The 14,840-nt window shown below is 46.1% G+C and overlaps 1 protein-coding gene across 1 annotated transcript in view; it reads right to left on the reverse strand.

The window, feature by feature from the left end:
- Positions 1-14,840, reverse strand: part of Tgfbr3 (transforming growth factor beta receptor 3) — a 179,723-nt gene that overhangs the window by 36,060 nt on the left and 128,823 nt on the right. Inside the window, exons 5-7 of the mRNA XM_021210902.1 lie at positions 10,769-10,952; positions 5,850-6,018; positions 4,114-4,261 (exon numbers count right to left, since the gene is read on the reverse strand). Coding sequence (XP_021066561.1) covers positions 4,114-4,261; positions 5,850-6,018; positions 10,769-10,952 — 501 coding nt within the window. The remainder of the gene's footprint in view (positions 1-4,113; positions 4,262-5,849; positions 6,019-10,768; positions 10,953-14,840) is intronic.

Below are 14,840 nucleotides of genomic sequence, written 5' to 3' on the forward strand. Positions count from 1 at the left end.
AGGAGGAGGAGGAGGAGGAGGAGAGAGGGAGGGAGGAAGGGAGAGAGTGAAAGAGAGGGCTGTAGGCAAGAGAAAGGGGGAAAGAGAAAGGGAGAGAGAGGGGGAGAGAGTACAAGAAAAGGAGAGAAAGATAGGGAGAAGGGAGAAAGAAAGAGAGGGGGGGGACAGGATTGAAAATGGAATGAGATAAAGCAGGAATCGGGCTGAAATAATAAGAGCCAGCAGCTCTCAGAGCTTCACTCAGCCAGCCTTCTGAGGTGCAGCACCTCGCAGTCCTTCAAAGCAGCATGTGTTTTGACTGGCTGGAACCGCAACCTTGGCCTAAACAATACTGCCTGGCCTCATCTGCCCTAGACTTTCATGTTGTCAGACAGCTGAGAAAATACTGTATTTCCAGAATCTCATCATCTCAATGGCCACCTGTTCTGCTGCACCAGGACAGAATAATCTGTTCACGCCTTTCCACATTAAACATAGAAGCTGTCAGTGTGATTCACGTTAATTGTGGCTTGGAACTGAAAAGATCAGACATCACTCTGCACTAGGAGAGCAGCAGGGTGACGGGAGGCAAGCTGGTTCTCAGCATTGAGTAAATTCCTGTCTCTGTGTTCCTAGGACTCTCCGGACTTTCCCAACGTAGTGCAGCCAAGGGTGCTCAAAGGGTGTTTCCCCAAATACCACCACCATTATCTTCAGCTCCGTTTTGTGAACTAGTAGCTGGGTTGGGTGGAAGGGGCTCTGCCCCATGCCTTCACAATGGTGAAGAGAAGGGCTTAACGGAGAGTAGACGTGCTGAGGATATGCACACCGCCTTTAAACTAGCATCGTTTCTAAGAGTAGGCTTCATCAAAGAGAACAAGAGAAAACTTAGCTTTTAAGTTTATTATGATTTCATCATTGTGTGTGTGTGCGCGCAACACGTGCATGCACATTTGCATGTGCCTATGTGGAGCTTGAAAGACCATTTGCAGGAGCTGACCCTCTCCTTCCACCAAGTGCATACCAGGGACAGAGCTCTGGTCCTTAGATTAGGCAGCAGGCCACCTCTCTGACCTCTAAGAAGTCCCCTCCTCTTTTCTGTTCCGGGGTTCTCCCTGCTGTTGAAGTGACTGGGTCAGGGCCATGGGGAGGATCTGCGGAAGGGGCCAGAACCACACTTCAATGCAGGTGATCTTGTTGCATAGCCTCCCTATCTCTCTGACCACTTCCCACTGCTGCCTATGCTGTGCTTCTAACAAACCCACCCACAGCCACACGTGTGTGCTGCTGGCATTATTCTTTCGGGGTCATATGAACTTTGGTAGATCTCCTGTTTTCACCTTGGTTAATGAAGCCCTTTGAGTTTCCTGTGGACAAATTCTTCAAGGGAGCGCTTATGGAAGGAAGGTGAGTCTGTACAGCAGGTCTGTGATAGACCTTTGCATGTATTTTCCTAAGTTAGTCTTCCTTGAACACAGGGGCCAGGGTCTACCATTGCTCTGCTGGTGAGAAAGAGGCTGTGACGCACAGACCGGGTAACACAAGTAGTTGAGAATGCTCCATGTGCCTGTGTGTTTTAACGAGAGACCCTATACGCCATTAACAAATACTTGCTGGGTGAGTGAATGAGCTCAGCTAAACCCCACAATGAGTGAGAGGTGTCACAGTGTCCCATTTCACGGTTACACCACGTTCAGTCGTACTGTCCACCATGAACTGGCAGCTGGGGATGGTGCTTGAATCCAGCTTCGTGTGACTGAGTCAGAGTCCTTTACTGTTCTCATTTAACCATGTTGTCTGTGAAAGGAAGACCATTTCTCCCTTCCTAAGCTGCAACCTAAACTTTTGTCTTAGCATGTACTGTTCCTCATGGCACAACTCACGTCTAGGGCAGGGAGTTAGAAGTCAAGGAACCTGAAGCTGACTGGGGAATAAAAGATCACCATGAAACGTTACCTAATTGTTTAGCAATGTTGTCATGTATTGTCCAAAACTGGCCTGGAACAGGAGTGCAGCCAGAGAGAGGAATATAAACAGATCTTGTTTGGGATGATGGCCAATCTTATTCCTCCCCTTTCTTAGTCTCTCTGACTCCTCTGACAGACAGGGACATTCAAGCAAAGCCCAGAACCGCTGTGGTCCAGGCGCATGCACGCAGGGACAGCAGAGCTGCCAGTCAGGGCTGAGAGAGCACATACAAACTCCAGCAGGGAATTAAAATGCACCGTATGTTTTCTGCCTTTCAAAGCATGGTTCCCTTTCCTGTTTTTGTTATTCTGAAACTAAAAACAGTTGGTCGGTGTGCCAGGCGGCAAAGGCAGCAGACACTCCAGGTTGCCACCACCCCTCACGCCATGCCAGGGGAAGGCAATCAAAATATCTGTGACCCTGGAAAATCACGGCAAGGATTTGCACTCAGTACCAGCTTCATGTGTCATGACTGCATTTGATGGATAATTTGGACTGTTTCAAAGTCTAAGTAAATTAATAATAATAATAATAATAATAATAATAATAATAATAATAATATAAAAATCCCTAGGAATAAGGAAAAAGTATTTTAAATGAAGATGAGCTCCTGGCTTTGTCTGTTCCTCTGGGAGGTCACCTAAGTGACTGGACTTGTAGGGAACTGTTGGTTTTGCTCACTGCTGATCACATGGAAGGTGCAGTGTGCAAAAGGATACAGGGCACATGGAAGGAGCTGTGTGCAGAGGAACGCTGAACCAACAGAACCTAACTCTCCTAAAACACCAAAAGCCTACAATCCATTTTAGCTATTAATGAAGTTGGTCAATTAACAATACATTAAATATTTGACTCTTACAAAAGAGATGCCAAGGAGATCTCTCTCTCTCTCTCTCTCTCTCTCTCTCTCTCTCACACACACACACACACACACACACACTTTGCTCCAATATTAAGCCAAATAGGGTTGTTTTTTTTCCCCTAATTATATCTGAGATAAGCTTGATTTTACCAAACTTTAATCAACTTTTCAACACGAACCTTTGCCTTAGCCTGTCAGCCAGAAAGGCCCCTCACAGAAGCTTTGGGAAGCAATGTTAGAGGTAAGCTGGTTACTTTTGGAAGGATCATGTGTACTGCATGTACATGTGTGTGAGTAGGGTACACATATGTGTTTGTGGAGATCAGAGGTCAACATCAGGTGCTTTCTTTCTTTCTTTCTTTCTTTTTTTTGTTTTTTTTCGAGACAGGGTTTCTCTGTGTAGCCTTGGCTGTCCTGGAACTCACTCTGTAGACCAGGCTAGCCTCGAACTCAGAAATCTGCCTGCCTCTGCCTCCCGAGTGCTGGGATTAAAAGCGTGCGCCACCACGCCCGGCAGGTGTTTCCTTGAATCTTTATCTGACTAATAATTTTGGGATCTGCTCTCTCATGGAACCAGGAGCTCACCAATTCAGCTAGGCTGAGTGGACAGCCCCTGAGCTCACAGGGTTCTTTTGTCTCTGACTTTCACACTCCAGCCCTGGGATTGCAGCTTGCAGGATAAAGTCACTTACTGAGTGAGCACCAACACCCCTCCCCCAATCCCATCCTGTCCCATCCAAAGCCACCCCTACCCCCTCCACACACACTCAGTGCCCAGGGTTACTTTTTTGTCAAGAGTATTACTTCTGGAAGTTGCATGCAAGCCAGATTCACCCAACACCACATATTTATCTCAACAGGGAAGTCTACGGCATGGGCTGGGGTCAGCTTGGTTTTCCTTCCTCCCTATGCACCTGGTTCCAGAGTAAGTGCTGAGGTTGACCCTCTAAAGAATATGCAGACATGAAAAACGTTCATGGCTTCATATTTACTAAGACTAGAAAGTACTCATGTCAGAACTTTCATAACGAGGTAGCTGGAGTTCAGAGAGCTTTAAGAACTTGTCCAAGGTCATAATTTTTAAGTAATAGACCCAAGACTCAAACCCAAGTCTACAATGCTCCCTAGGGCCATGTTTTAGCCACGACATTGACTGCCCAGCAGAAGCAACCTAGTTTGCAGAGTGAAAACTAACAGAGAGCTTAGAAAGTTCAAAGAGGCAGAACCTTTGCAAAAATAACACACACAACCACAGTTTAAATTATTGCTGTTTAACAAGACCAAGAAATGAGCAACCAACTTACGATAACTTTCAAGTTTCCCTTGACGTCAAAGGACTTGATCACCCAGTTGACAGATTTTTTGCACTTCAAGATCAGGACTAGGTTTCTGATCACCTCAGGATCCTCTCGAGCAGGTCGTATGTCAACTATTATATCCACCTGGAAGGTGCTGTGTGTGAAAAACCAAAGGCAAAGTCAAGACCTGAGCCAGAAGGCTGCCACCGCTCCAAGCCTCGTGTTTCCAGTGTCTGGCCAGTTGATTAAAATGCTGGCGTGGATCCCAGGCAAATGACATGTGCAAAACAGATTGCTGTTGCACGCTGAACAAAACGGGTTTACATAACAATAGGATCGCAGGCCTGATGCTAATTAGCCGCCTCCGCTGTGGTTCTCCTCTAGAGAGGGGGGGGAGGAAGGCTCCTCAATGCTGCACCAGTTGAAGGGACTTGAACACACCAAGAGTTTCCTTCTGAAGCAGAACTGTCTGTTTGCAAGGTTCTGTGCCTTCGCCCTTTGTTGTGGAACGTCTAAGTCCCTAGATGCAGAAGCCCTTCAAAACCTGATGTGGGTGGCTGAGGCTGGAGGAGGGAAGGGGTAGGAGGCATGCCAGCACATGCTCCAGGAAATGTCAGAATAAATAAAAGGCCAAAGGCCTCTTGACTTACGTAAGTTTTGATTACAGCATCAGTAACAGTTAAATAATCATATCTGCACTTACTTTCCCAAGCTTCTGTATATACAGTTATTTAAATTAGTGGTCAAGCAAGCGATTGATACAAAATTGATGAGCATAATACAAACTTCTAAAAACTGAGCATGAGAGAAAATGGTTTTTACTAAGTGAACGTTTTAGTAAACATTTCGAATTTGAGGGAAGAGTCTGTCTTGGTTTCACGTGTGAGACAATGATCAGATGCCCAGCTGAAGGTCCACACACTCTCCAGGTCCCTCCACAGAGTTCTGTACATGGCATGGAACAGATTCTCACCCAAACAATCTGTAGTCTATTCAGTTTTGAAATGGAAACTCTATTACACTTCTCATTTCAAAAATCTCTCTACCAAAAAAAAAAAAAAAAAAAAAAACTGGTAAAGTTTGAGTCACTGGCCCATATGAAATACAGGTCGGAGTAGAAAATTATTATTTTTCCCCCCTTAAAAACAACAAAATCTAATTATTTTCATAGGGAGAATCAAACTTCTATAAGTGTCAGATTGTGCTATCTATCTAATGGATCCTTGGTGCGTACCATGAGATGCAGTACACACACACATAGACACACAGACATACATGTTGCATACCTGCTCTGAGGACATTATAAATATAACTGAATCAAAAGAGGCAGATTACAGTGGTAACTGTGATAGATAATAAGGCTACTCTGTAACTCTAATGTGTTTCAACAGTGATGACATCAGTCAAAGGAGATGGCAAAGGAGAACCATCATGTCTTAAAAATTAAACCCAGAAGTTAAGAAGGGGCTTCAAGAACCCTCTGGCATGTATATATCCTTACAAACAGGTGACAATGCAAACCACATCACCATGCTGAGTGCTATCTTCTTCTGTGATCCACGCCTGAAGCATGGCCACCTCCCTCTCTCCAAATAAAGTGGGCTGCTCCCCGCTCTCACCGTCATATCAGGGGAGAACAGATCTCTACTTTCATCTCCTCTCAGGTTATAACACACACACACTCACACAGACATGTACATACATGCACACATGGGTGCACTTGAGTGCACATGGGTGCTCACCTGTAAGGATTGGAGTTGGGGGAGATTAACTCGATAATGTGTACTTCCTTCTCGTGGGGCTGACCGGACAGGACACAACCTTCGGCAGCTTTGGGTTGGAGGTACTCCGCAAGGTAATTGAGTGAGAGAAAATTCTTCCCTATGTTACACGTGGGAGGGAACACTTGATCTGAAAGTAAAGGCAGGGCACTGGGGTCAAACCGGTGAGTTTATGGGTCCAGACGGGAAGGAAAGAGGTGGTAGCTGACTGAGGCTAAATCTGAACCAGAAGCCACAAGCCCGAAGGGACCTCATCTGTGGCCTCAGTTACTGCTCAGCCATGCCTTCCACCCTGGCTACCAGGGGCCTTCTGCTGGCCAGTGCTAGTGGCTTTTTATTGCCTATGCCCACTCCTTTCTTGCCCCTGTTCATATGCTCTGACCCCTGCTGTGTCCTACTCTTTTTCACTAGAGTGGTCCTCTGTCTTTGATCCAGGTCAGAACCACCTCTTAGGATTCTGTCCCTCAGAATCTGATTCAGGGTATCACGTGGGACACGGACATCTTTCCTTTCTGAAGCTCTGTAAATGTCAGCCAAGCCTAAGACTCCCAGCCCTGAGCTGGGGAGTGTAGCTCTGTTGGTAACATGTTTGCCTAGCATACAAAATGCCCTGGGTTCCAGATTCAGGATCGTGTATAAGGTTCTGCAGCACGCACTCAGCACTCGGGAGGTGGAGGCGAGGAAAGGTAGAAGTTTACAAGCATCCTTAGCTACATAGCAAGTCTGAGGGCAGCCTGGACTACAGACCTATCTCAAAAAACAAAACACCAACAAAGATAGACAGCTATGAGAAAAAAATGACATCATGGCATATACAGGGAAATGTATGCAGCTGGAAACCTATGTTGGGCTACATAATCAAGACTCAGAATCGCAATCCTCTCTTTGTCTACTTTCTCTAGATAACCTCAGTCACTCCTGCTCTCCTAGACCACAGCTTCTCCACTGGGCTGCAGACTTAAGACTGTCATCTGTCTACCAGAAGGTCCCAACCTAGCCAGGTAGTTCCATGAGTACCCACAATATTGAATCCATTTTTAATCCTATAGACTTCTCCTGGGGCACTTGCAGCTTTGATACAAGTAGCTATTGGTTCTCTGGCCCACAGATCTCTTTCCCACTTTCACGGTGCTTTTGAAAATACCACTGGCTGAGGGCTGCTCACCACTTCCACAGGGAAAGAGATATTCCAGCCCCAAGACTCTGAAGACACTCCCCCCGTGACACATGCTGTTTACAGAGCACTACACCTGATGGGATTTCCATCTTGTGGCTTAAATGTTTTAAGCAGAACCCGAGTGAAGTTGCTGGCACAGTGACAGCTGGGACCGGTGTCCAGGAAGTTTTAGGAGAAGCCAGATTTTCAGAAGGGGAATGAACCAGACCTGGCACTTTGGTGAGACAGGCTTGTGTCTTTTAAATTTTAAGGATGGGGTGCTGGGGGTTCACCTCCATATGGAAGCCTCACCTAAAAATAGGGGATGAGATTTTAAGATTCTAAGGCTGGGCTGACACTGCCCTCCCTAACCCTGCACAACTCACACTGTGGCACCACAGCTCCAACCACTGCAATATCCCCAGAGCACCTCAGAACAGGCGGCACTACGGTAGTTAATATGGCCCCTGCTTGTGTGACTGCTGCAAGAGAGCATTGGCTCAAGAATCTTGCATTCTTTTCTGCAAACCTCCTCCAAGGAAACAGCCCACAGCTTAACAATTCAGGTTTTGGAGCGGCCCTCCTCCACATCTGCTAAGGATTTTTCCAGATGTACAGATGAAGAATGTGTACTTCACAGCTGCAGTCCTGTGATGCCTCCCCCCAGTTCACAAGACAGAAAATGATAGCAGGACTGCAGGGCTGAAATCTAATTGAGAATCAGGAGCTGTGTATGGGCTAGAAGACTCAAGAGACTAGGACCCTCCTGGGACTATGGCTTGCAGTTCCTACACAGGTGCGCCCAGCGTGCAGCTGGCACATAATAGACACACCGTATAGGCTTCTTGAGTCCACCAACGTCGATGTGAAATTTGAGACAAATAGAAAAATATCTCCTCAGGTTGGTGAGCTGCTTGGAAAAGTTTAACTGTCTAAAAACTGCGATTATTAAGGGCTTCAGTCCCACATGCCACTGTCAACCAAGCTGAAAGAGCTGATCACATTTTATGGTGTGGAGTCTCTCAGCTCAAGTGCCTTTCCACATGGTTGGTATAAAAGCTTATACCCAGTGCCAAGTAGAAGGGAACCACAGGCAGGTGATCCGCAGGTATAACCTCTTAAGCTTGGTAGGGATGGTGAAGGTATCATGGCTAATGACCCTGAGACCCAGAACTATCTGCTCTGAGAGCAGCAATGAGCCTTGGAAGTCATGCAAAGGCTCTATTTCCTGCCGTGAAGGCCTATGCGCTAAGACACGGCGCTCAGATAAGAGCCAGCAGTTTTCACTCCGCTCCTTCACTCTGTCGATAGTGAGTACCACCACCTGGACGGCTCATGGAAACACACTTTGCTGACCCCATCCCCGTTTCTAATTTAGCTGGCCAAGACTGAGCCACAAGATGGTATTTCCAACAAGGTGCTCAGTAACAGTGATGCTCCTGACACGGTCGTCACACTCTCAGAACCAGTGCGGTTTGAGCAAGAAGAGACTCGCAGCTAGGGTCCTTGTTCAGAAAGCTAACTAGTCATCCTGAAGCAAAGTGGTCGTTGCTAACACTGCCCGGGGTCTACGAGCTTCACAGAACAGTGGTGCTCCCCTCTCCCCGAGACTGCTCCCTTCCGTGACATGGACCAGTGACTTGGACCCAACTGATGGCTGGAGCCAAGTTTTAGGGGATGCTAGGGATACTCGAGGAGTCGACCAGTTTTTACTTTACTGGGCACCGGGTATTTTCCTCGTGCTTCCTCTCAGTGTGGAGCTCAGTTACTTGAGTGTTGCAGATCCTGGGGCAGGTGACGTCTGTGCTATACACATTGTCAAGGAAACAGGGTCCAACATTCCACATGCTTCCACTCCAAATCTCCTTGTTCTAACAATCCAAGAATTGTTATCCCTCTATCCCTTCATGCTACTAGATTCTGCTTCAGAGAGACAGGGTGCTGGCTTTCAGCCTTTATTAAGACATGTTTTAAAATCTCTTTGTCCCAGTGAGGCCTGACCACCACAAGAATCTAGGAACAAACTTAGGCTGCTCAAACCCAACTCCCCTCTAAAGTCCTCCTCAGGTCAGTGGGCACGTTCTGATCAGCAGCTCACCTTCCTTCTGGGCATGTGCTTACGTGGCTAAGACTTTAAGCACAGCATCAGGTAACCGCGTTAGACACAGGAGTGAGGAAGTCTACGGTTGAGAACTGGCTTTGCCACTTTCTAGTAATGTGGATCAGAGTACATCCACTTACCCTTCCCCTAAACTCTGTAGAGAATAACAGAAACAATGCCCCCTCCTTGGACATGTGACAACTCCAGATATGCATCTGCATGTAGCCAACACACCAATGGTGACACACCATTTACACACCAATGGTGGCTTACCATTACACACCAATGGTGGCTTATCTTTACACATCACTAGTGACTCACCTTTTTTTTTTTTTTTAAGATTTATTTATTTATTATATGTAAGTACACTGTAGCCGTCTTCAGACACTCCAGAAGAGGGCGTCAAATCTTGTTATGGATGGTTATGAGCCACCATGTGGTTGCTGGGATTTGAACTCCAGACCTTCGGAAGAGCAGTCGGGTGCTCTTACCCACTGAGCCATCTCACCAGCCCTAGTGACTCACCTTTATACACCAATAATGGCTCATTTTTACTTTAAACCAGCCCAGACCCAAGATGGGGGACCAAGCATCCAAAATCCCCTAACCCCCGCGAAACATCTAGGGAAGGGGTAACAGCTACTGTCAGATTCAGGGGGGCAGCAGAAGAGCTGCAGTATTATTTACACAGCTGATGTCAGCAGGTCTCATTATTGCCAAGTGACTTTTGAGGGTGGATGAAGTCCCAAATACTCCCAACTAAAACTAATTTTAAAATGCTTTTAAAAAATAAGCTTTCAAAATTGAGTTGCTGGAAATTTTATCTTTCTGCAAGGCACAGAACTTAAAACGGTCTATCTCTTATCAAAGCATGTTGTTCCTTTTTTCAAGAACTCGTCCTTGTAACAAGCATTAGTATTACAAATGTACTTGAATACTTTCCCCTCTGTTAATGACAAAATTTTTTTTTTAACAGAATCTTTTTTTATTTATTTTTTTATTTATTTATTATATGTAAGTACACTGTAGCTATCTTCAGACACTCCAGAAGAGGGCGTCAGATCTTGTTACGGATGGTTATGAGCCACCATGTGGTTGCTGGGATTTGAACTCCAGACCTTTGGAAGAACAGTCGGGTGCTCTTACCCACTGAGCCATCTCACCAGCCCAATGACAAAAATTTAACTGATCTCCGAACATCAGAAAGGGACACTGGCCTAAAGCATTTGCAGGATCACAGGTAAGAAGCTGCCCCCGCTGTCTAACCCATCCTGCCTCCTTCAGTGCATCCCTTGACACTGCTGTTCCCTCCCTGACACTTAGCCACTTGCTTACTCTGAATTCTGTGCTTGACTGTGTTCTAAATCCTACACAACAACCTCTTTTCCTCTCAGCCACACTGCTCCCTAACTCTCAGCTGGTTATAACCAGTCCCATTCCGGCAGAAGGAAAACCAAGGAAGTGGTGTAGGAGAAGAGTTCTCATGACACCTCTTAGGTCTCTGCCAGTTCCGGGATTCTGGGATCCTCTACCATGCCTGGCTCTGGGCACCTGGACTCAGAAAGGCAAACAAACAAACAACAGTTATAAATCTGCCACTAACAGAAGCCATGCAGCATTTACCTTCTCCCACTTTAATGTAGATGTTCCTTGCTAGCTTGAGTTCGGTGAATGAAGTCACCGCTCCATACTCCTTTTGGGCCCAGTGTAGCAGATTCTCATTTTCTTGAGGGAAACTCCTTTCCTCGGTCTCTGCTGTCAAGGAGAAGTTTCCTGATGAAAACTGGACCACAGAACCCTCTGAAACCTGGAACAAACAGAACTTATAGTTAACATGACATCGTTACCCAGAGTCAAACCAGACTTAGAGGGAGCCCGAGCTAGACTTCACCATCATATCTAATTTGTCTCTTCTCTCTGACATGCAGGCAGATGTGGCAGAGGCAAGCTCCCGAAGAGCTGACTCAAGCAATTCCAAACCCACTTCTTCCAGATAACCCCAAGAAGACCTCCACTAAAGGCCAAACTTCTGAGTCCCTCCAGTCTCTGTTTCTATGTTGCCATGTCTGTGGACTGACCAGGAGCACAGCAGCACCTCTCTCAACACATATGAATACCAGTGCCGTGTCTGGAACTGGACATTTAAGGGAAACACAGCACCTCTCTTGACAAAGATGGAAAGTTTTAAAAGTTTAAAAGGTTTTAGCTATGCCATTTCCTAATCAGTAAGTACTCTTTGCACAGTATGTATTCTATCTGTAACCCTGGAAAAATTTAAAGTCTTCAGGGGAACGTGTAGCTTACATACAAACACGACGCCATTTTGTGAGGGACACAAATATCTGGAGATTTTGGTACAGGGAGGTGGTCCTGGAACCAATGTAACGTGAATCAATTGTGTCAGAAGTCATTACTGTGCTGTGTTGATGTCACAGAGGAAGTGTTAGTAAGTGTGCAAATAGGTTTCAGGGTCAGGGCAAGGATCTCAAAGTCTGATGAGCAACTGAACATGGCTTCCACATCTGCTAACAGTCACCACAACAGATTGAGTGAGAACCATTCGCAACTGGTTTGTGTTTTCCCGAGCATTAAGATAAAGAATGGCCAAGGTGTCCAATTTTCTACAAGTCTCTCAATTTCAGGTTTCTGAGCAGGAAGAAGAATGTGGATAACAGCTCATTTAGTTAACTTTCAGATTCCTACAGGAATCATGAGGGCAAGAGCCAGTCAAACTAATCCCAAGAAAACTTGCAAGGAGGTCTGTGCGAGTGTCACATCGTTGTGGTATATTCAGACCATCTTGCATAGCATGGTGTATAAATAATAACACATGAAAAGGAGGAACTGGCCAATATGTGGGTGTTATCAGCTAGTATTTATATATTAATTAGGTTTTTTAAAGATTTATTTATTTATTATTTATTACACTGTAGCTGTCTTCAGACACTCCAGAAGAGGGCGACAGATCTTGTTAAGGATGGTTGTGAGCCACCATGTGGTTACTGGGATTTGAACTCTGCACTTTTGGAAGAACAGTTGGGTGCTCTTACCCGCTGAGCCATCTCACCAGCCCTAATTAGTTTTTATCAATGCCAATGTGAAAACCCAAAGTAGTTAACGGTGCTCATGAGTCTCAAAACTATACACACCATACATTAAACTTCATATTAACTATTTGTTCTTAGCAAAAAACAAGTTACTACTCAAGAGGCTCTAAATGGCCACACAATAGCAATGAACCTTAGAACCAAAGACTAGATAAGAGTGGGGACTTGGTTAAGTAGTTCCTTCACGTACAACTGCATTTCTTCTCTTCACGTGAGTAAACTGGTCCTCACTTGGCTGCTGTGATATGCACTAACACTTTCTAAATATTTTACTCAGTCTCTCTCTCTCACACACACACACACACACACACATTGTTTGTTTTTGAGACTGCTCTTGCTAGCTCTGAACTCTTGATCTCCCCACTTTAGCCTCCCAAGGGCTAGAATTACAGGAATGTGCCATCATCTCTGTCATGGCTGAAGCAGAAGGTACCTAAGGAGCTGCTAACTACCCTAACACCCAGACTTACTAGACTTTCCAGTGGGCCCAGAATCTCTGGGTGACCCTGCTTGGCCTTGTCAGGAAACACCTCGCTGAGTGTTTCATGGCGTGGAGGGCAAACAGAGACCCACTGTGGGTACCTTGCAGATGGCTCTCTACCAGTGACTCTTAGCCAGGGATCATTCTATTCCCCAAGGGGACATTAAGCAATGTCTGTCAAGAAATAATTTTGATTCTCATAACCAGGAGGGGGAGGTGATACTGGCATCTCTCCTAGCCATCCTACGATGTATGGAGCTGCTCCAACAAAGAATTACCCAAGATGCCATGACACTGAGTCTGAGCAAACTTGCTGAAGACACTGGGAAGCCTGTGGTGGTGATAATGGAGTAATGACCAACTGTCATTACTCGACATTACCAAGTGTCATTAGTACCCAAATATCTGCTCCACTCCCCAGTATGAACCCCTAATTTCCCCATTTTATGATGTATATCAGGTTTCGCTCTCTTTTTTTGTTGTTGTTTCAATATTTATATACTTTGTGCATGTATGTCCCTGGGCTTGTATTGAGGTCAGGGGACAACTTGAGAGGTTGTCAGGCTTAGCATCAAGCACGTACCCTCTGAGCCATCTCACAGGGCCCTGTGGGGTTCTTAACATTTAAGGAAGCCTTTCTGATCTGTACTGGTTTAGGAAACATGGAACTAATCATTAATAAACTGGGTAAAAACCATGTCCTAAATGAACATCAGCTGACCACCCACTATGTGTCAGGCACAACCTCGTGCCTCTCACATCAGGTAATGGTGGCTCATAACTGTCCTCGGGCTGCTAAAGTGAAAACAGTGTGGAAGCTTTAGCTTTGGCCTGGTTTTATTGTTGTGTGTTCATGTCAAAGGTCACCAGCCATCTTTTTGCCTCACAATAACCATGCCACCCCTGGGTATCCCTGTTGGGGTGCAGCCATGCCTCAACACCGAACCCGAAATCAGCCTCGCCAGGCTTTGTGACTTTAGCCCTGCAGTAAAATCTTCTTGCTTCTGAAAAGAACTTAAATCTTTTTATTCAGCTTGTCACCAAAAGAACAAAACCCACGGCAGTGCGGAGCAGGCCTTGACCCACCGCCAGCATCATTCTGCTGTGGAGGCAAGGATCCCCACGTGTTTGTTGCTTGTGTCCTTTTGCATGCTATAGCTGTACAGTTTAACTCTGGGTTTTAAATACGTTATGCAAAACAAACTCCTTTGTTTTTTTCAGAGTGAATGAGGAGATGCATCATGCTGGTACATTCCACGGGCAAGAAGAAGAGTGTGAATAGGAGTCAGCCGCAATATGGGATGCAGCCTGAAGCCATTAAAGAGCCACGTGACTTGAGGGGGGGGGGCTTACACAGGGATCGCTCCCTGCCACACACCAGCAACCCTGCCCCAGTGCAGTCTTCTCTCCAGGCAGCCCCAAGGTTCATAAACTCAGAGCTGAGGAATTTGGCACATTCCAATAAGGAGAAAGGGAAGCTGCCAGGGGCAGGGAGGTGTCCCTGACTACAGGTCAATGGAAATTTCCTGCTTTCGAAAGTGGTTAGTCAGCACTCTCCCCTCAACCACTAGCTCCATGGGCCCTGCAAGGGCCCCTCTCAGCCATGATGGAGTTGTAGATGTTGCTCACGGGTGGCCCCCATAATCCTCAGGACTAGAAATGACTGTGATTTCCATAGAGAAAGAATCCTCAGAGAGACTAATAGTCTCCCTTGGCACCAGGGTGAGACTATGCATGAGGCTGTGACACCAGTCACAGTGGGCTTCTGTTCCAACTCCTCCAGAAAGAGCCCTGAACGCACAACCATGATAAGTTCCTTTCCTTTCCTTTTCCTTCTTCCCCCTTCTCTTCCCTTCCTTTCTTCATTCCAAAATGATGACGTTCCTTCGTGTGTGGTGTGTGTGTGTGTAGAATGTAGGCACATGTGGCATGAAACACATCTGGAGGTCAGAAGACAACTTGTAGAAGCCAGTTATCACCTTCCTCTGAGTGGATCCCAGTGCCCTTACTTGATAAGCCATCTCTCGAGCCCTGCTCCATTGCTCGCTTTCTTTCTTTTCTCTCCTCTCCTCTCCTCTCCTCTCCTCTCCTCTCCTCTCCTCTCCTC

This window comes from Mus pahari, chromosome 13 (genome assembly GCF_900095145.1).
Source record: "Mus pahari chromosome 13, PAHARI_EIJ_v1.1, whole genome shotgun sequence".
NCBI lineage: Eukaryota > Metazoa > Chordata > Mammalia > Rodentia > Muridae > Mus > Mus pahari.